This window comes from Alligator sinensis, unplaced genomic scaffold, assembly GCF_000455745.1.
Source record: "Alligator sinensis unplaced genomic scaffold, ASM45574v1 scaffold1227_1, whole genome shotgun sequence".
Lineage (NCBI taxonomy): Eukaryota > Metazoa > Chordata > Crocodylia > Alligatoridae > Alligator > Alligator sinensis.
The window spans coordinates 458568-478734 of NW_005842618.1; the positions used below are offsets into that span (position 1 = coordinate 458568).

At 42.3% G+C, this 20167-nt stretch overlaps 1 protein-coding gene across 2 annotated transcripts in view; it reads right to left on the reverse strand.

Moving 5' to 3' along the window:
• Positions 1-20167, reverse strand: part of CALN1 (calneuron 1) — a 193441-nt gene that overhangs the window by 161635 nt on the left and 11639 nt on the right. Inside the window, exons 1-2 of one of the 2 annotated variants that reach the window (XM_025215032.1) lie at positions 20135-20164; positions 3330-3454 (exon numbers count right to left, since the gene is read on the reverse strand). In XM_025215032.1, coding sequence (XP_025070817.1) covers positions 3330-3447 — 118 coding nt within the window. In that variant the 5' untranslated portion in view covers positions 3448-3454; positions 20135-20164. Of the gene's footprint in view, positions 1-3329; positions 3455-20134; positions 20165-20167 lie in introns of those variants that run through there. The other variant, XM_006033270.2, reaches the window with a different exon arrangement.

The following is a 20167-nucleotide window of genomic DNA, read 5'->3' on the forward strand; positions in this document are numbered from 1 at the left end:
GATTTACAGCATAATAAGGGGAAAAGACCATTTAAAGTAGGCAAATGTCTGACAAAAGCCTGAGAAGTAGGAAGAGAATGACTAGTCAGAAGAGAGGCATACAAACTGCTTGGACAGGCAGTCGGGCTACTCATAATATTCACCCTAAAACCCAGATTCTTTGCATAGCTTTATGCTTTCTTAAAAAAATATGCAATTGGGAATATTTCTGGATGTTCAAATTGTACTGCACTCTATGAGGCCATGGACCCCAAGACAACACCAGCCTGTATTAAATGCAGTAGCCCTCAATACAAATAATGCTCTATTCTCTTCTGCATACGGCTTTATTCTGTTCTTATCACTCCAGTATCTCAGAACATACCATTTCAAACATCCTTTACAGAGCAGGATTAAGAAAAATACTCTAAGTGCTACAATTATGCCAGAAACCCTGACAGGACAGCTAGATATCTGGGCTCCGATTTTACAAAGAGTCTTGTATACAATTCACATTAAATTCTATGGGAGGTTCAAACCTTTGATGATTTAACATGTACGACTTGAATTCTTGAGGCACTGGAGGAACCAAGGGACCAAGAATTGCATTGAAAGTCACTGTCTCAATCCCACAGATTCCTTTCAGAAGTCTATATTATTAACTTCAAATGAAAAAGCATCTTAAAACCTCCATATGGCTCTCATTAACATCTCCAGCTCAGTAACACTTGCTGAGAATGCAAGCTCACTGGTGCACAGATGATTTTTTTTTTTCTGTTCTGTGATTTGTAACGCATATAGTACAGTGGAGACCTGACTGGGCTCCTAGATACATTACTATACAAATAAGAATTATTAAGGTTTTTTTAATCAACAAATCACCAAAAAAAAATTCAGTTTTTGAGGAAACCATTACCACCTCCTAAACTCTTTTGTGCTGCTCTGCTTAAAAGATCTGAAACAATTTAGCACCAATTGTGTGTTTAAGGAAAACAATAGCATCAGGTAGAGATCTTTTTGGTAAGCTAAGAACTGGAGCACATCTTCATGGAAAAGCTCTAAAGCCTTTGAAAACAGGTGTTTGCAAAGCAAGAAGCGCTCAAAAAAGAGACGTTGTTCTCCAACAGCTAGGAAATAAATGGCCGATTAATGAAAGAGCTGTCACTGCTTTATTGAAGAATGAGTGGGGTAATCTTTGTGAACAGACATACATGAAATATGTGGCTTTCCCATGCACTAGCACAGTGACAAGAAGGCACAGACTGCATTAAACTGACTGGGTACTCACATTCACAGTGATTGCTACCAGTTGTGTTAGGAACCTCCCAAAAAAACCATTCATTTCATATTCATTATCAGCAATGCTACCCTGCAGTTCAAGTTGGGATTTACTCTATTTAGATAAAGCACGTTCACCCCCTGGGCTGAAATCCACAATGACCAGCACCCCATGGAATCCGAATAAAGACTCCTGGAGTTGCAACTCGCATTCATTTGACCCTTAGAAAGTAGGGCCAAACTGCACAGACAGTAGATTGAATGGGCAAGCAAAAGAAATGGTGGCTTATACCCAAATGTATACTCTCCCCTTTTGCTGTCTGATGCAGGGATGGTTTCCATGTGCTGTATTAACAGCAGCTTGCTACAACAAACTACAGTTGCATTTAAAAATACAAGTGAGGCACAATATGACCCCTGCAGTGTCATGGATATTCCCCCTTCTTCCATACAGGCTCCCTTTTTCGGTAAAATCCTATCAACAGAGATCAAATGGCATAAAATGTCCTCTGTCACCATTTGAGCACGCTTACAGCAAGGTTATAACTTCCCACCGCCACTAGCACACACCAGTTTAAATCAGCTTCTTGACAAGCATCTGCAAGTTGTAAAAGAAGTTAAAAATGGGCGCACTATGATTACAGGGTACATAAAACATAAATCTTTCACAGCTGCATTTCAAATCAAGTGCCAGACTTAATCCACTGCCATCTTGTCTGCATTGTGCTAGCCCATCTGATTATATACTCTGAGAGTATTTAAACTTTACTTAGCAATATCATTTTCCTTATTACAAGCTGCAACACATGGGGCAGCTCATTTGTAAGAACCAACCAAAAAACTTTCATCCAAACCTCAGCTGCACATAATGAGGATGCAGAATCTCTACATTCATGATTCCTTAACTGCATTTTGAGCTAAACTGTATTTGAAGTCTTTTATGATGTTGTCTTACTTTTAAGACATATAGCAAATTCCCATGGGGAGGGGAGAGAGAAAGAGAGAAAAATATTTATTGCTCCTTTCTTGACCTTCATGTAGAATTTGCAAAATCAATCACAGAGGGTGGAGATAAATAACAGCAAAAAAGACCTGCTAAGTCATGTAAAGAAAGGTCTGATTTCTGCCCAGAACAGGTAAACCATGGGTAAAAGTATCTGGCTTTTTTCCATCTTGCCCCAATTCTATTCCACATCTTTTTCTGCCTAGGTCCACTTCTGTGCTCATTGACTTGTTAAGTTCTCTGCAGAGACCACCGGTGATGACTGTGGCTTGTACAAAGCAGCCACAGGGTAGTGAACCAAGTGCTTCAATTTGTTCCACAATGTTCATAGAATAGCCATAACACAGTATGTACTTGGGCTTAGAAATGACCTGGACCAGACACAAATCAATCACAAACATAGAAATCACCAGCCTGCATAAGACTAGGAATCCCCTCCCCCCCCTACAAAAAACTGGTATCTTAACCAGGATGACCAGGATCAGACGCTTCTGGGGAAAGCACAATAAACTTTGCAACAGGCAATCTGCAGGATAATCTACCCAACAAGGGAAGTTTCTCATCAAACCCTGAGGCAAAGGCTGGCTCAGCATTAAATCACCTGCCTGAAGTACATTTGACTGCTTTTTACCCGTAACCCAAGATCCATTCAGCCTCTACCTATATATCCATCTAGTTATGCAGAGATCTAGACAAACAGAAGTCTCATTGCTTAAGGGCCATGTATAGCTAAGGTGAAGACCTGATTAGGAAGAAGGATCCCATGCCGGCAGCTTCCTGTATAACAAACAAGGCATCTTTTAAAGTTAGACTAACTTTCTCTCTACAATAGTTTAATTCTTTCAAATGCTTGTCTAAATTCCACTACTAGAAACTAGGGTCAAAAGCTGACTTTGGACCTTAGCCTTTCCCCTGATCTTGTATGTGTTGAGATCTCCCACTTTTCCCGTTCATTCTCTGTTTCACACTTTAAATGGCTTTCACGTTGGTTTAGGATTGTACTATTAATAAGAACATAGGCCCACTGTCTTTTACCAGTTATTAATCTCCCATCCGAAGGGCTCCTTACCATCTAGTTCCTCCACAGAGATGTTGGCTAGTTGCTCGCTGTCACTGCCAGCAGAGAGCGACCGGTTCAGGTAGTTCCCCTTGTACAACAAGCCAGCCGTTACATGGTGGAATGGCATCTTCTCCCTGCACATGGGAAATCAAAAGAAAGGTTCGTTATAATTCTTTGTCTGTGTCTTCTTTCTAGAGAGCCATCAGCTGCCATTGAAAAAGCAAGAGGGCTGGAGCCTTCTACATCTCAGAATGATGATTGCTCATGGAAGCCAAGTAAATGACTGATGGATTGCAGGTTTAACTTAGTGTCTGTCAGTAGCTGAACAAATAAGTGTCTTATCCTTCATTAAGAGCCGATATAGGAAGAAAACAGATGTCTAGAAAAGTAATAGCCCCTAACACATACACACCAAGGTAGTTCAGGTTAGAGACCTGGTCACTTGATAGAAATGTGCACAATACAAAAAAAAAAAAAAACACCCCTACAATGACAAGTCCCAAGAAGTCAGAGTGGGGATTTAAAACTTCTGGCATAAGGGATCAGAATACCTTATTAGCAGTAATTTTAACTGCACCCAAGTCTCTTGACAGCTTTGAATATCTCAGCCAAGAAACACTAAGACTAGTGCTGAGGTCCACAAGTAATATCCACCATCATTTAGGTAGGGATGAACCTCCCTTTATAATCAGCTGCCATTGAAGGACAACCATCTTTTAAAGTAGCACTGTTTCACAAAAAAACTATGACAGAAAAGGAGCAAGTCTGCATAACCAATAGAAAGGAGGAGAGAAATGTATATAATCTAGGCCCTCAGCAAGCATAAATCAGCAGAGTCAACAGAGCAGAGGTGCATGTACATCTAGAGCCGTTCCAAAAAGACAGCAGCTGTCACGTTCTAACTGTTACATGCACACGAGCCAGGATGGTATAAACATAGCAAAACTGCTCTAACTTTAAGACTGCATGAAGCAGCATCCTGCCTAGGACAAAAAACAAAATACGTCGGCCAGGTCACTGGTATAACATATTGATGTAACAGCACTGACTTACACAAAATGATACAAGTCCCTTTTAATAAACGACATCAGTGGAGGCCAACCTTTTTGGCAGGTATGGCACAAATTAGCCCCATACTCTCCCCAGGTGCCCCTCTGATTCCCTTCCCCTGCCCAATCTGTTGCTCTTTTTGCTCTGTGTCTCCTGTGATCTGCTACTCTACTTCCAGCTTCCTTCCTCGTGCTCCCTGCCCAATCTGCTACTTTGCTCCCCAGGGCTGGACACAGGCGTAGGCAAACTGGGTGGCCACCCAGGGCCTGGACAGAAAGGGGACCCAAAAATGGTATTTTTAAAATTATTATTATTATCTCTGGCGATGAGGGCCGCCGATACTAAAAGTTCGCCTGGGGCCACCGGGAGTCTAGGTACAGTGCTGCTCCTTCCCAGATCTGCTGCATGCCACACACACACACAGGCTGCCCATGCCACAGTATGGCCACCTCTACGCTATGTATTGAGTTCTTGTGCTTCTCTTTCATGACTTGTTCAAATCACATCATCTCTACAATCCTGCCAGAGGAGTTGGTTTCTATGGCCTCAAAGAGGTAAGTGCTACCTACTGCAATGGCCCAGCTTCTCCGCCGCCAACACTTGGGTTGTAATGACAAGGACAATCAAGTTTGCAGCACCATCATATGTTCTTATCATAGCCCGTCATAAAAATACAGAATTAAGACATGGCATAAACGACTTCATTGAGTTGGTAGAAGCTTTAATGGCCTCACACCAAGACCAAGGCAAACTTGATATGTGGACAACACAGGGCAAACAAACCATCTTTGTTTCCTGGCATTGCTCTGCACAAATATAGCAGCACTCTTGCTGTAATTATATAAATAAATCCTAATGATATTTTTAAGGTATTTTTATATGGAAACTGGTTTCTGCAGCAGCATATCGAAAACCATAAATAAGTTTTTCTTTTTCATTAAGCAGGTCTATCATTTCTCAGCACTTAGCAATGAATGCATTTCACTCAGATATATTACTCAGTACTGCTAAGGCATGAATCTTACCTACGCAGCAAAAGGAGCATAACGGATGCCAACTTCAGTGCCAGTTTGGGTACCGAAATGCTGGCCAGTTGGAACAGACAGGCTGTTCCGGAAGTTTGCATTCTTGCTGGCTCCCAATAACACAATGAAGCATTTAGATAGAAGTCAATTGGTATTCCTCCTCTGTAATCGCACCCTCAATGTAAAAAGCAATAATGCTGAATTTTTTTATTTTTTTTTTAATGCCACTCAACCAGAGATGGGTCTAAACCAAAACCCCTGAATATGAACAATTAAAAATTGGGGCTAGTTTGATACCCAAACCCAGAACTCCTTTCCACACATTGAGTCAGAGATTTAAAAATGACCCAATGCAATTTCTGTACCTGCCTGCACAAACCATTCAACTGAAGGTATACTGCTGGTGAGCGCTAGCAGTCGGAAGTAATCCAACTGGGCAAACAAACTGGGAATCTGCATATGGAAGTTAATCGGGCTTTTCTACCCACAACTGCACATCAAAGCCTTTAAGGACTGCACATAGTTTCAATAAGCTTTTCTAGAACCAACACTACAGAGTGCCAATGTCTACAAATGAATGGAGCTGAGGATGCACAGCCAGCCAGCTCTCAGAAAGCATTCAGCATTGACTTGATGGTTCGGGCCTCAGAAGAGCCATCCCGACACTCGAGATGGATCCCTCCCTGGAGAGACATGAAGAGAAACATCTGGACTACAATAATCAGATTGTAGGGGAACTATAAAAAAGGACAATATTTGGAAACTTCTATGCACGGCTTCTTTATAGATAAAAGGGGCAGCCCTTTGTCACATTTGCAGGTGAGTTTCTGCATGTACCATCACAGCAAAATTCACCGATCACAGTAAGAGCTGTGGGAGGCAAAACATTAAAAAGAGCCCAGCAGGCTGTGAGCATATCCTACAAGCAAGAGAGGGGCTGCAGGGCTCGCTATACCCTGTGTGCAAGACAGCACAAGGAGAATACTCCATTCTCAATCCCCACTGAGAGATCCCTTCTACAAGGACAATTTTTGCCAGCTTTGTGGATCTAAATTCCCACCTACTCTGTCCTTAGGCAAGTTTTGAACGGTAGAGTTGCATCTGGAAAATGATAGGAGAGCAAGGTTAAAAGTATCTGGGTAGACCCCACATTACACAGCATGTTAGGGGATGTTCTTGCCTGAATCTGCAGGATCAGGCTGTCCCTCATTTGTATTCACCCTGCTATTCTGTGGTTTTTATGTCATTTTCAGAGCTGAAACTCTGACCTTTCACTCTTCGCCTGCAATAAAGAGAAAGAGTGAGTCTATCTTAATGAACCCGGGGAACTCAATTAACAGCTTAAAGCCACAGCCTTGGGGAAAACAGAAGTGCATTTTCCAGCCAGGAGCTCCTGAATGGGATAGTATCTTATGGGAAAAGAATCGAGCGTGTCATTGTACGACTGAGCCATGGGGTCCAGTGGGCAATGTAGTCAGGGGCCGAGGCCATGCCACTGCCTGGTTCTCTCTGGGGCCATGGACGTGGACATGACAGCAATTCCTGCATTGCTGGGAAGCCCGCTCCTCCCTGGCCCCTGCCCCACTGAGACAACAGCCATCCTGCCCCACCTCATGCTTTGCCTGGACCTGGACTTTACACTGCAAGATTATAGCTAGGAAAATAGGAACCTGCACGTTGGTCTGCCTTGTATATAGTGGACTGTGCAATAAGAACCAGTGTCCTGTCCTACACGAAGGAGTCTGCACAGCTGCTAATGCAGCGAAGCACTCGGCACCACCTAAGCTGGTCAGTCCCCAAGGCTGTTTCCTGTGCTAAAGAAACGAAGCAGCAGCTGCAGTCTGCCTGACTGGACTCCAGAATACAACAGCAAGGAAGGATGATAAAGGTTTGGAGGAGGAGGATCTTCCCTATCGCATGCAAGTGGTGCCTGGAGCTGGGAGGGCAGGTTCTCATATACCCAAGTGATCGTGTATGAAGGCCCCCCCATGACAGCACATAAGCCCACCTTCTTTTGCAGCTAACAGTAGCCCCAAATACAGATCGGTAATAGGCACAACTGAGATTTTCCTAATATACAAACTTCGGAGTATTCAAAAATCAAATTGTGGCTTTTTCTCTACTTCAGCTTGGTTCTGCCTTACAAGGTTTTCTTCTCACGTGAAAAAAAGATGTGGAAGCACAGACATTAGATTTAGCCCCACCACCGCCCTACGAGAGAGATGTTGATCCCAAGTGATGAGACGGTAAGGAAACCAGGTCATGAGCCATGAAGTCCTAGCCCTGTTCCAAAACCATTTTAAAAGGTCATTCCATTGAAATAACAGTGCTACAGCTGTCTTTCATGTAGGCTGAGCAAGCTGGGACAAAGAATCAAACATAGTACCAGAAGCACATAAAGCAGAGGCCTCTTACACTTTTCCCACTTCCCACTGAGCTAAAACGTCATTGATATACTCCTCAGTACCTGCATTAATATGCCTAACTGGGTCCAAAGGAAAAATCAGTGAAAAATACAGATCATTGTGCATCACATGAGAATATCTTGAACAATTCGAACTTCTGTGTTCCAGGCGAAACAAGCATCTTTTCCAAATATCCATGGTTATTTCAGTGCAGTCTCCCAGTGCTGCTGCTGGTTAGAGAGATACCTCACACCCGGGAATGCTCAGTAATTGAGCACCATCTTCAGCCAAGCCCTTTGGCGTGTGAGCAATTGCACTGGACTTAATCCACATTTTGCCTTCTGTAGCCAATACCTTTGATGAGAGTCCACATCTCATTGCAGACGTGTGCTTTTGGCAAAATTCCTCTGTTATTAAGAGCATTAAGTGACCTTGCACATTAGCACTTGCTGACAGTAAGGTTTTTCTTCTTTTCACAGCTCTCCCTTTGGGCACAGAGTGGACTCCTCTTAAATTTCAATACAAACTCCAGCTGCAAAAAATAAAATAAAATAAAATAAAATAAAAACGACCCTCAGAAGGAAGCAAAAAGCCCCAGTTCAGCAGCAGAAAGTGCATTCAAGTGCACCAACGGGAGCATCAGGAGCGCTCAAGGAGCTGTTGTTACAAGGTGCTGAGTTTCTAGGACCCTACACTGGAATGCAGAAGTTTTCTGTTTAATCAGCCAAACTTCAAGTGCACGAAGACACACAATAATTACTGTTCATTCGTGCTGACAGACACTTCTTTTGGTAGCTCCACGCTGGATATCAGCAAGCTTTGGAGTGTCTCTCTGAGGTATGGGTAGATAAGAGGAGGCTCTGCAGGGAAGGCCCTAGAAACAGAGGTTGGACGAAGTTTATATCTTCTTGTAATTTAAACCAAAGCCCAAGATGGAAGGTCATTCTGGACCATACAGGTGTGGACCCTGTAGTCATAGCAAGATTGAAAATTCACCTTCTTACAGCCTTTCACAACAATTCATGGATCACAAGAAAATACAGCAGGAAAGACTAGCACAAACTAACTAGAAATGACTGTTCCCATTTGCTACAGAGTAATCACTTTTGTATAACAAGGAGTAACATATATTCAGATTAAACACCCTACATGCCAAGAGAAGGAATAGCTGAGAACCTCAGCAGCATATTTTCTGCTATACGGGCAGTGCAATCCATTCATTTTAGCATTTAAGAGCCAAATTTCCATAAAGTCTGATGCAAGGTTGTTGCATGTTATTTGAGTACAAAATAAAAGCCTTGCAGTGTTCTCTGGAAGACCATGTCTTTCATCTGTAGAAATACAAATACCAAACAAGTCCAAGTCTGAAAGTAATATTAGTTAACAGATGTTATAACCCAAGTGTATAAGCGGTTTACTGAAGTAGACTCTCAGAGAACCAACATCAATCATGCCAGATTTTATCTCTTGTCTCTGAACTTTGTTTGTCTACAGCAGCATATAGATTGAACGCCGCACACATACAAGTTAAGTGCTAGTGAGTGATCTAGCTAAAGGATGGGAGACTATTTGTTACCTTGATGACCAGCTAAAGCCCTGACCCTGCAAAAACACATGCATGTACTTAGTGCCAAGCACACAGTACACACCACTGACCACAGTGACGCTGCTCATGCGAGTCAAATTAATTAAGTCTATAACTCTATGCAGAATCTGGGTCAAGGAAGTAAGTCCTTGATCAAAAACAATATTTGAGTCAATGAAAAGTCTTCCAACAGCTTCAGCGGGCACTGGATCAAACTCTCAAAATAAAGCTTCCAGTTCATCCCATACTGATGGACAACGAGGGGAGAAACCCATCAAATACAGGTTGTTTTCAACAAGTAAGGATATAACTTTGGAAAGAGTTTAGTTATGTGAAATTTAGGAGAGAAGAAACCTGAGCAACGAGCTACATGGATACTTCCATAAAAGCAACTGCATTAGCTTGGAGCTTCCAGATCGTTCACAGCCTTACAGCAGCGGCGAGTTCAAGCCTTGCTGGCGAGGTTTCCCCTACTCTAGAAAACTTGACAAGAAAAAGAAATGGAAGGTCACTTAGAAAGAAACTTGCTGAACAACAGATGCTTCAAGGATGCCAGAACAGCAGAGTAGAAAGGAAAATCTGAGGGTTTGTCAGCTTGAGTACAAAATAAGCAAACTTTTTTTGGAGGACTGAAAAAACAAGTAGAAGACATTTGAAGTCACATGCATTAGCCTAAAAAATAAATGTAAAAGGGAATAGGAACCCATCTGGTCCACTTCTTAACCCTGAACCATTTTTAAGGATAGTGTCCTATTCTCATTTCAGTGTCCAACGACTCTCCGCTGTTTAACTCTTCCATGGAGCCGTCCTAAACAGTTAGCTCCTCCTTCCTTCCTGTCGCCATCCAGGAATTCCCTTCCCACGCTCCTGCAGTAGTTTTTTGCTTTCCTTTCATAACTTTATTATCATTTTTAGTAACTTCCTGCCACTTTTGGTGTCCTTGCTCTGCGGTTTAGGAGGTGCGTTAGCTCTGATCCCCACATTTATTTTTTAAACAGGTGCAGGCTTCCTGTGGAAAACTTTCCGTTACCCCAGAGTTGTGTAGTCCTCATGCCCCATCTTCTCAATGGACTGGATTCCCTAGTGGGACTACACCATCAATAATGCATCTCAATCAGTAACTCCCCCAAGGTACAACACAAAGGCTCAGCAAACAGTGAGACCATGAGGCATCACGGGATTTAATCTGTTCTGGGAGCTGAGCATAGAAAGGAGAATAAAGACATGAAGCATCTGGAATGACAGTTTCTATAATGGACCACAGCATCATTTCTAAATCGAAACGTGTGATTTCAAAATCAAAAATGTTCTCAGCCAAATTTATTTATTTATTTATTTATTTTAACTCGGGGTGAAAAATGTCGGCTTCCAATTTTGGTCAAAAAACTAAATTTTTCTATTAATTTTTTTTAAACTTCTCTTTTTTTCCCTTTCATTTTTCACAGGGAAATGATTTGCCCATGAGCTTCAGGGTCAAGCTTTCTGCCTGGCCAGGGAACCGTTCCCGTCAAATCAGACTAACAGTGTATCGTAAAAAACCTTCATCTACCATGAAAAAATGTCAGTGGCATTCAGAGTTTGAAAAAGATGATGTCAAATGTGCTGGATTCTGCCAGGGGATCCAAGCTGTAGGAACTCTGCAGGGACTACTGGAGTGTTACAGGTGAGAAGGAAAAAAGAGGAGAGATAGGTGCTAATAGTTTGAGGGCTGCATTATAGTAAGAGACCTGCACCAAGTACAGACAGTCAAAAAGCCCAAGGCTGAATCGATTCAGTCTTTGCAGGTTAGTCTAAACTGCAGAGATTAAATTGAGAAACAACTGGACACACATTCACTTTTGATTCAGGAAATACAGCCACATGCCTGCAGTGGCTTGGGCCAGAAGCCAGGGGGTGCTAGAGCATGGCTCTCTTGCACAGCCAGCATGGGCTGTGTGTTCACTTCTTCCTGCTGCCCCCGAAGTCTCTGGGATTTCCAGTCCAGAATCACAGCAGCAGGATTATGCAGGGTTGCTCATCACTTCCTCTTCCGGCTTCCAGGTGCCTCTGGGATGCGTAGTCCACAATTTCAGCTGGCAATAATTTTCAGTAAGTTTAGCAGGGCAGGGCAGCCCTGTACTTAGTGGGGAGAAGGAGGGGCTTAGCCAGGGGAAGGGTGGTTTAACCCCCCTCCCTTGCCCCAGACCTGAGCTGGGGTTTGCCTGGGGAGGCAGTCCCTGCCTCCCCTCCCCCCACCACATCTCTGCTGGAGCAGACAGCACAGTCCAGCCCAGAGCTGCAGAGCATGCTGGGGGACTCTCATTTAACTTGAACCAGGAAGGGGTCTGGGACAGAAGTTTCATAAACCGGTTTGACCCAGATTAGTTAAGTCTGATACTACATTCAGCCATGTTTATCTAAAACCAGTTTCAGCCATTTTCAAACTGGTTTATGTGCACTGAACTTCTGTTCTGTTACAGGTTTAAACCAGTTTCTGATCACTTCAACAGATTTGCATGTAATATCTGTCCCTAGCCTTAAAGAACTTACCAAAAAGAAGAGTGAGAAATGTCTCGCTTACATTAAGGAAAAGGGGAAATACTGCTTGTATTCGGGGAAAATATTGGGTACCAAAGTGCTCTTAAACTTAGTGGTGCTAGCAGAGAAAGGCATAAAAGCTAGATGAATCCAGATTTTTTCTCTTTACTTTTCTCTTGTCTGGTGAGATTGATTAGCTAGCAGAACAAGCTAACAGGAGAAATGGTAGATTCTACACCTCTTGCTGTTTTCAGATCAATACTGGGTGTCTTGGCTGGAACACACACATTAGCCATATTCAAGTTATTAAGCTCAGTACCAAGCAACAGGGTGATGTTTAAGGCCTGTTACGTATGGAGATCACATTAGATGACCTAACAGTCACTTCTGGCCTTAAGAGCTATGAACCTTTGAAATGATGTGGTGATGATGGTGGAAATGCCTAGAACAGAGAATCTCATGAAATGTAGCTCAGTGGCAGATTTCAACTTCACCTCCTCACTCCAACTCTCCTTAGCCTCTGCCCAAAGAAGGTTATCCTGTTTATGAACTCTGATTGAGTAAAGATCTCCCTGTACTAGTGCCCACTACTTTTCTTAGTGTTTTCCCTGCATTGGCGTGTAGTGGTAGTCATCTCGGTTTCTCTTTTCTTTCATGGAGGTAAATCATCAGTGCAGGGCACTTTACAAACACATGGAAGTCAACAGTGAGAATGTGAAGCTGAGCAAAGGGAGAGACATCAAAGGTTGTCAGTGCAAGAGACTTTGTGCTGTCACCCTCATTTGCTCAAATCACTAGGCCACGCACACCAATAATCCTCACTGCTTACAAACAAAAGCCTCAGATGAGTCTCTCTCCAAAATAATTTGGCTCATTTTCCTTTTGCAGAGTGGGTAGAACATTTACACAATAAGATAATACAAAACTAATTGATGACATGGAATAATAAGACCCTTGTTAGCACTAAATATCTATATCTATCACTCTCAATGCTTTTTGCCAAGATGAACAGTATCAAAGTAGCAACAAAATGTCACGTCTAAATTTCCTCTGATATACTTCTACATCTCCTAATCTGTTGAAAGATTTTAATCTTCTGCTGATAAGACAATACTGTTGTTGCGCATTTGCTTTTCAAGAGCGTTGCAAGGACTATTTTCTCAGCATGTTCCAGCTCATTTTCTCCACGTCCAGTAGTCTTCATTTCACACACTTCTATGAAACATGAAGAAGTTAAATGGAAGCAATCCCAAGCACACTGGAAGAAAACGCCTCCATTAAAAAATCCCCAAAATAACGCACACACAATTGATTATGCATAATAGATTGTGCACGGCAACTTACATTAGCAATAATGTATGTGGAATACAACAATAATGAAAATTTTTTTATAACTGATTTAACAAACTAACAAGACATTACAAATAGCTTCAGTGTTGATTGTGCCAATATTAATTGAGTGTCAAAATATTTATGTTTAATAGCTGGACAATTAATTTCCCAAGGTATACGATGTTTGCCAGTGCCCATCCTGAAAGGAAACTGTTGTGTATATATGGCAAAGTTTCACTTCTAAAGGTATTAGGAAACTGGTGTCATGGAAGCTGCCTGGATTGTGGTGTTAACTGGGCCATGAAACCATGATCGGCAAGATGAAAGACAAGAAAGGGGAGGACAAACAATCAAATTAGGACAAGAGACAAGTCATAATGCGAAATTCTAATCCAGACCTGAATTCCAAACCCTACCCCCACTTCAAAAGTTCAGGGTCACCAAGATCTAGGCATTTGGCAAAGTATACTACACAGGTAGTGGGCAACTATTAAGTTAGGCACCAGATTTAGAGCCCAACTTGAACTCGTTACTTGGATGAGGACACATGATCTATGCTCATATCAGCAGTCACTTGTAAGGCTGTTCATTGTTCCTGGAGCAATAGTAGGATGTGTCAAAGGGCTCGAAGAATACCATAATGACACCACCATCCTCTGCAAGGAACACGGAAGCAGAAACATCATGCATCTTACACCACTGAAGACTTTCATGATTTACTCCTGAAAGAGGAGAGCCGACGTACTGCACTGACCATCCATGGTATTTATGAAGCAACAATCAGCCTAATATCTAGCCATTGACCAGATTATGGGAAGAAGGTATATTTAGATGCTGAACTCTGCATAGGCCCAATTATCTGCTGGTATGGAAGTTATACAGGGTTAGGATCCCAATTGGGCAAAGCAGTACAGCATGAACAGATGTCCCAATCTTGTCAACAGGATTTAAGCACGTGCGTAAGTGCTTTGTTGAATCAGAACCTCAGTGCCTAAGTGACAACATAGGGATAGGAGATTCGATAGCAGAGTGCTTAAACTTCTTTAGAAATTACACAGTCCATTCCTGTTGGGGCACTAGTCTTTGGAGGATTATCACAAAGCCGTTCCAAGATTTTGAAAGGATAATTTCCTGCCGGAGTATGGTATTTAGCTCTTTGGGTGGCACAAATTACAGCACTCTTATTTTTATTTCACTATTTATTTGAAGGAATCGTACGAGAGAAATCTGATGCTGGCAGTATTTTAAACCTACTGGCACTCTGTAAACAAGTTAGATCCAGAGAGATTTGCATGTTGCTTCTTGAAGTAGAAGGAGAACCACTGAGACTGAATAATTGAAACCAGTTATACCGACTTCATTTTGTTGTTTTCCTTTTCCCTGGGCCTGACTCTTGTGCTGCCTGCTCGCTGTCTCAATACCTGGCAGGGGCAATCAACTATTTGGAATCTCATTTACATAATAGCAGATATACAGACAGTACTCCATGGGGGATTAGTGCCTTGGAGGGTGTCACAGCATGCAGAAAAGCTAGTATAGAAGTGGCCATTTTTCTTAAAACACAGGGCTTCCCCCCCCCCCCCCTCTTTTTTTTTTTTTTTTTAAAAAAAAAAAAAAAAATAGAGAAAAAAATGAGAATGTATCTTCAAATGGACAAGATCAGCCACGGGTTCCCCCCCCCCCCCTTTCTTTTTTTTTTTTTTAAAAAAAGAAGTCAGAATGTGGAAAAAACAAGGGATGTTCTTAAAATAGGTCAATGTGTACTGTGAGCACATCTTGAGCTGACATTTTAATAGAACCTTTCCTCTAGGTAGTAAACTTTCTAAAGCATTTGGGAAGCTAACTCATTGTACAACCAAAAGGCCAGGTCCTTCCAATGTACACCCAAAGGATCAGACCTTACCTACATGCTGCTTCTGCTGCCATTAGAGAAGTCAGGCAAAATTAATCGGGAGAACGTAGCCTCTGACAAAAAGCTAAAGGAATAAGGGTAGTTTAGTCTAGGAAATGGGAGGCAGGTGACGGGATGATGATATAACAGTCTTCCAATATGCAAAATGTCATTAAAAAGGGGTGCGTAGCCAACGGTTCTCCATGGCCACAAGGAAAGGCTCAATTTAGCTCAATTTGCAGCAAAAGGCACAAATTAGCTCAATTTGCAGCAAAAATTTGGGTTGAGTAGTGTTGAAACGCTAAAAAAAAAGAGGCTACCTGGGATTATAGTAGAATCACCTTGTTGGAGATTTTTAGAAACAAGACAGACATATATCAGTCAGGGATGGTCTAGATATAATTGATCAGTAGTGGGAGCTGGATTAGATGATCTTTTAATGTCTGTTGCCACCCAAGATTTTTATAATGCTCATTGAGTTGCAGGCCCTATTCCTTGACTTCAGTGAGCTTCAGCCCACAGGAATCTTTTTGCATGGTTATGGCCACAGACAAGAAGTGAAGACAAACAGAGGTGAAGTTTAGTCAAGAATACAATAGCCTGAACTGGAAATTTGATGGGACATAAATAGGATTGTCGACTGTCCCCATTTCAAGGCATATCACCTTAGTCGTACACAGTTATCCACATTCCGGACTTCTTGGCCCTCTCGCTTCTTATCCAAAGGATGGAGGGACGAACTCACATTTCTTTACGGCAACATAAATGGATCCCACATCACTCTGGGTGCTTTGCTTGAACACATGCACATGTGGATTTGGACTCATCACACATGGCGTCTCATGTTTTTGGATGTGACACCCCCCCCTTGAAGAAATGCGAGTGGAATCATAATGATCACATCTTCCGTTTATGCCTGATCTGGAAGACAGAGAGCTGGATTACGATTCTAATCAATCTAAGAATACATGATGCAACCGGGCTGAACAAATGCTTTCAAATGCCAAGGTGATGAATACAACGTAAAAGTGCAGCAATTACAGCACAGAGAGGCAGAAAAACAGGCAGGTTTAATAAGAATCTAGCCTAAAACCACCTATACAATGCTCCCTACAACCATGCTGTGCCATTGATGATTCAGAGACCAGTGACCACTACTGAATTATCAACACCATGCCTTGCAACCCCCAGGTGGCTCTTTGGAGGTTTCCCATTTATGCTGATAGGATCACAACACAAAGTGGTATGGCTGCAAGCAGTGAGTGACATCAATCTGAAACCTCAGAACCAAATTAAATAGTATGATAATTTATTATGAAAAAGGGGAGGTAGACTGTTTGTAAGCCACAGCCAGGAGAACAGCCTTAATGACAGCATGCAGTGCAGATGTTTAAGGTTTTCTTTTATCGTGCTGTAAAAATGTATGTACAATTATGTCCTCAAAAGTACATAAACAGAAATTAAGTGCAATGAAAGGGCAGTTTTAAAGCCGCCCACATAATCTCTATACATTTTTCACGTAGTACGCATGGATTTTGGGTTCATCAGACTTAAAAATCCACAGTGTGATTTTGACTACTATTGTTTAGCATCTTTATTCTAAGTAGCATTTTCATCTTAATTCTTTTTGTCAAAGTGGGATGCATTTAATTAAAGGTAATAACATAAAATAGAACATCTGTATTGTCTCCTTTTAATGATAACCCAAGTGCTGTTACATAATATCCTGCACTTGCTCCCACTGAAAGCACAAAGTCAAATTCATAGATGCAAAGTATAAATCAGGGGCCATCTAGCTTCAGAGAGCCTCCTTATAAAGATCAGTTCCTTCAGTGACTGTTACAGCTAACTACATTTCCCTTTATTGCAAACTATATAAAATGTACTTGATATTATTCACAGTACCCATAAAACAAATGCTTTAAAGTTTAACATAACACAGTTTGGTTGCATACGACAAACGTTCTAAAACGCATTTCCCAGTCCCAGGATATATTATATTTCCCCAAGATATTAAAAAACCTTCCCATTTTCTTTTTCATCTATTAACAGTTTTTGCCTTTCATAATCCATGCTGAATCAATCAAGTTATATGTCTAGAAACTGACTGAAATGATGCACACTGCTATTTCTGATAGAAACAATTGTTACCTGGGTAATTTTTTTAATTTATAAAGGTTGAAGATGGAGCCAGCTTGCCTCTGGTACCAATATCTTGCCTCTATTTAAGCTACCGTCCCACATACCTTAGCAATTAGCTTACTAAACTATATAGTAATCTATCTATATCTAGAAAAGGAAAGAATTTTGCCTTGTATTACAACTTACAGAGAAAGGTTTTCTGAAGACTGAAGTAGAAGAGTGGTGCTAGCCATTTAAATGTATTTTAGAGAGCTTGCACTTGTGCTGTTGAGATATAGGCTGGAAAAACTGGCCACAAAACATTTGTTTCTGTATATATCTCATAATATGCTATAGACAAGCTGCATCAGCACAGTCCTAAACCACATTATGATTGGACAATGACTGCATAATAGCAAAGTAAGACAGTGTGTACGTATACAAGTTGAGGGGGAAAGCAAGCGTATACAACTTTCCCTTGTATTGTGTAAGATGTGAGAAAATAGTATTCTGTATAAAATTAGGCTTCAGCTATACAATTAGCATCTACAAGCAGAAGAAAATGCTTGCTACATAAGTTAGGAATTTTACAACATAGATTGTATACAACATTTTGCACTGTAATAGACTTCATCAGCTGAAAGAGCATGCCTTATAGACCTGGTCTGGCATTGTTAAAGTTAACGACAGGCTGTCAGCAAGATCCAGACAAGGCTCTAAGTCAGTGATGAAAAACATCCCCAGCACCTTGCAGGGTAGAGCTCACCCTGGAAGGTCTTATCCTGCAGTTAGAAACGTGCTGGGAGTAAGGAACACAGATCCGACTTGGGCGTAATAGCCCCCATAGCTACATACAGCAAATCCTACGTTCTGTCTTTATACTCCATGCAACTTGGTTCAAGTCAGGTTTCGACTCCCTATACGCCAGCCATATCGCAAGGAAAAATGCACAGAAAATAAAAAGAGCAGTAAAATGGCACAGGAATAAATCTGTCCTACTGAAGCTTCTTGTGCCACATAAAGCTAAAGCAGTTTCTGTCAATAACTAAAAACTCTTTCACAGAAATGCCATATGGAAAAGCAGCTGAGATGGTCTTAGGAACAAGACGTTCCCGGTGCTTACCTGGTGGAATGTATTATATTCCAAGCTACCGGTATATCTATAGTACAGAACTTCCATTGGTCACTGTATGAGACTGGAAGAGTGCATTGTTTCAAGTCAAGGAAGCTTCACAGCAACAGTAACTCAACGTAGAAGAAAAATCCCAAACAACGTGACCTAAATTTCATCCTTGCAATGAAAGGCTCATTATAAAACAAATTTAGGAGGGGGGTGCTTTACAGCTCCAGTTTGCTCCAAGAAACATATGGAACCTGATCACAGACAATCACTTATACGGGTCTTTTGGACTCAAGACAAAAGTATCGTTTTGATGTCAGCTGCCTACATGATGCAAGCAATGCAGTCAATCAAATCTATACCCAATCACAGCCAATGCATCCATTTTGCAACCAAACAACAGAGAAATTCCATTTCCAAGGATATCAGGAGAGGCGGTTCAACAGTCCAATACATGAAATGGGTTGATTTACCTCTTTTAATCAGAAACAGCTCCAGAGAATTTAGAGCAACGATACCTTGGACAGCTGTGCCCACACGTGATCAGAGTCCACTACAGTTTCCTCATGGAGACAATCAATCTCTTTACAAATTGCAAATCCCAAGTCGTTGCTAACACCAAAAAGCTATTTGGCATTCAGCGCCGCCTTGCACTGTGCACACAAGTTAGCACTGTTGTGCAGGTGGCCAGAGGAAAAATGCAACTTCCGCGGACTAGAAAATGTTAGCAGAAACTTCTTGGCTAGGAAAGGTTGGAGCAACAAATGAGAGCCAGGAGAAACAGCATCATGCAGAGGCTAAAGCCCTCAAGGAGCAAGCAAGACCGATTAGGTTTTATGCCGCCCCCTTACATGCAAGCCTTTTGCTCTTTAAAAAGCAAATCAGTTCCCAATCAATAATCATTGAAGTCATTTTTTTTTTTTTTTTTTTTAAATCTGAATCAAGTTTGAATCCATCAAGCCTATTCCTAGGCATGCCCGTGACCCTCTCTGGCTCCTGCCACGACTGAATCCCACGGGCCTAATTCACCCACAGGGCAATCGGACTGAATCCAGCGATCTCTGTGGGCCGGTTTTTAAAAAAAAAATCAGCCCAAAAAAAAAAATTTTAAAAGTTTTTTTTTTTTTTTTTTTTTAAATCTGAATCAAGTTTGAATCCATCAAGCCTATTCCTAGGCATGCCCGTGACCCTCTCTGGCTCCTGCCACGACTGAATCCCACGGGCCTAATTCACCCACAGGGCAATCGGACTGAATCCAGCGATCTCTGTGGGCCGAGGAGAAATCACATCTCCATCTTCTGTCCCCTCCGGCACCTCCTGGCACAGCCTTAGCTCATTAGCAGGGCGGGCTGTTGTTTTTTTTAAGGAAAGGGGGTCCTGGACTGATGCAAAAGGACCCTGCTAGATGGGGAACATGAGGGCTTTCGTGCTGGCAACTGCTCTTGGTGTGTGTGTGTGTGTGTGTGTGTGTGTGAGACCCCCCCCCTCACACTCACTCTCTCACACACACACAGAGCATCTGCGGGGGGTGCTGCCAGGACGGCAGTGCACAGGTGGGCCGGGGAGGCATCCGGCTGCCCCTGCCCAGGCCGCATCTGCCCGGCTACCTGTGCGCGTGGGGCGCGCGCACACACACACACACACACACATATACATATGCACACCCAGGCTGGGCGAGCAGCCGTGCACACACACACACACACACATATATGCACACCCATGCACACACCTGCGCTGAGCCCTCCAGGTCCCCCGAGCCCCCGCTCACCTGAGCGGCCGCCGGCCCCGCGGCTACAGGGCT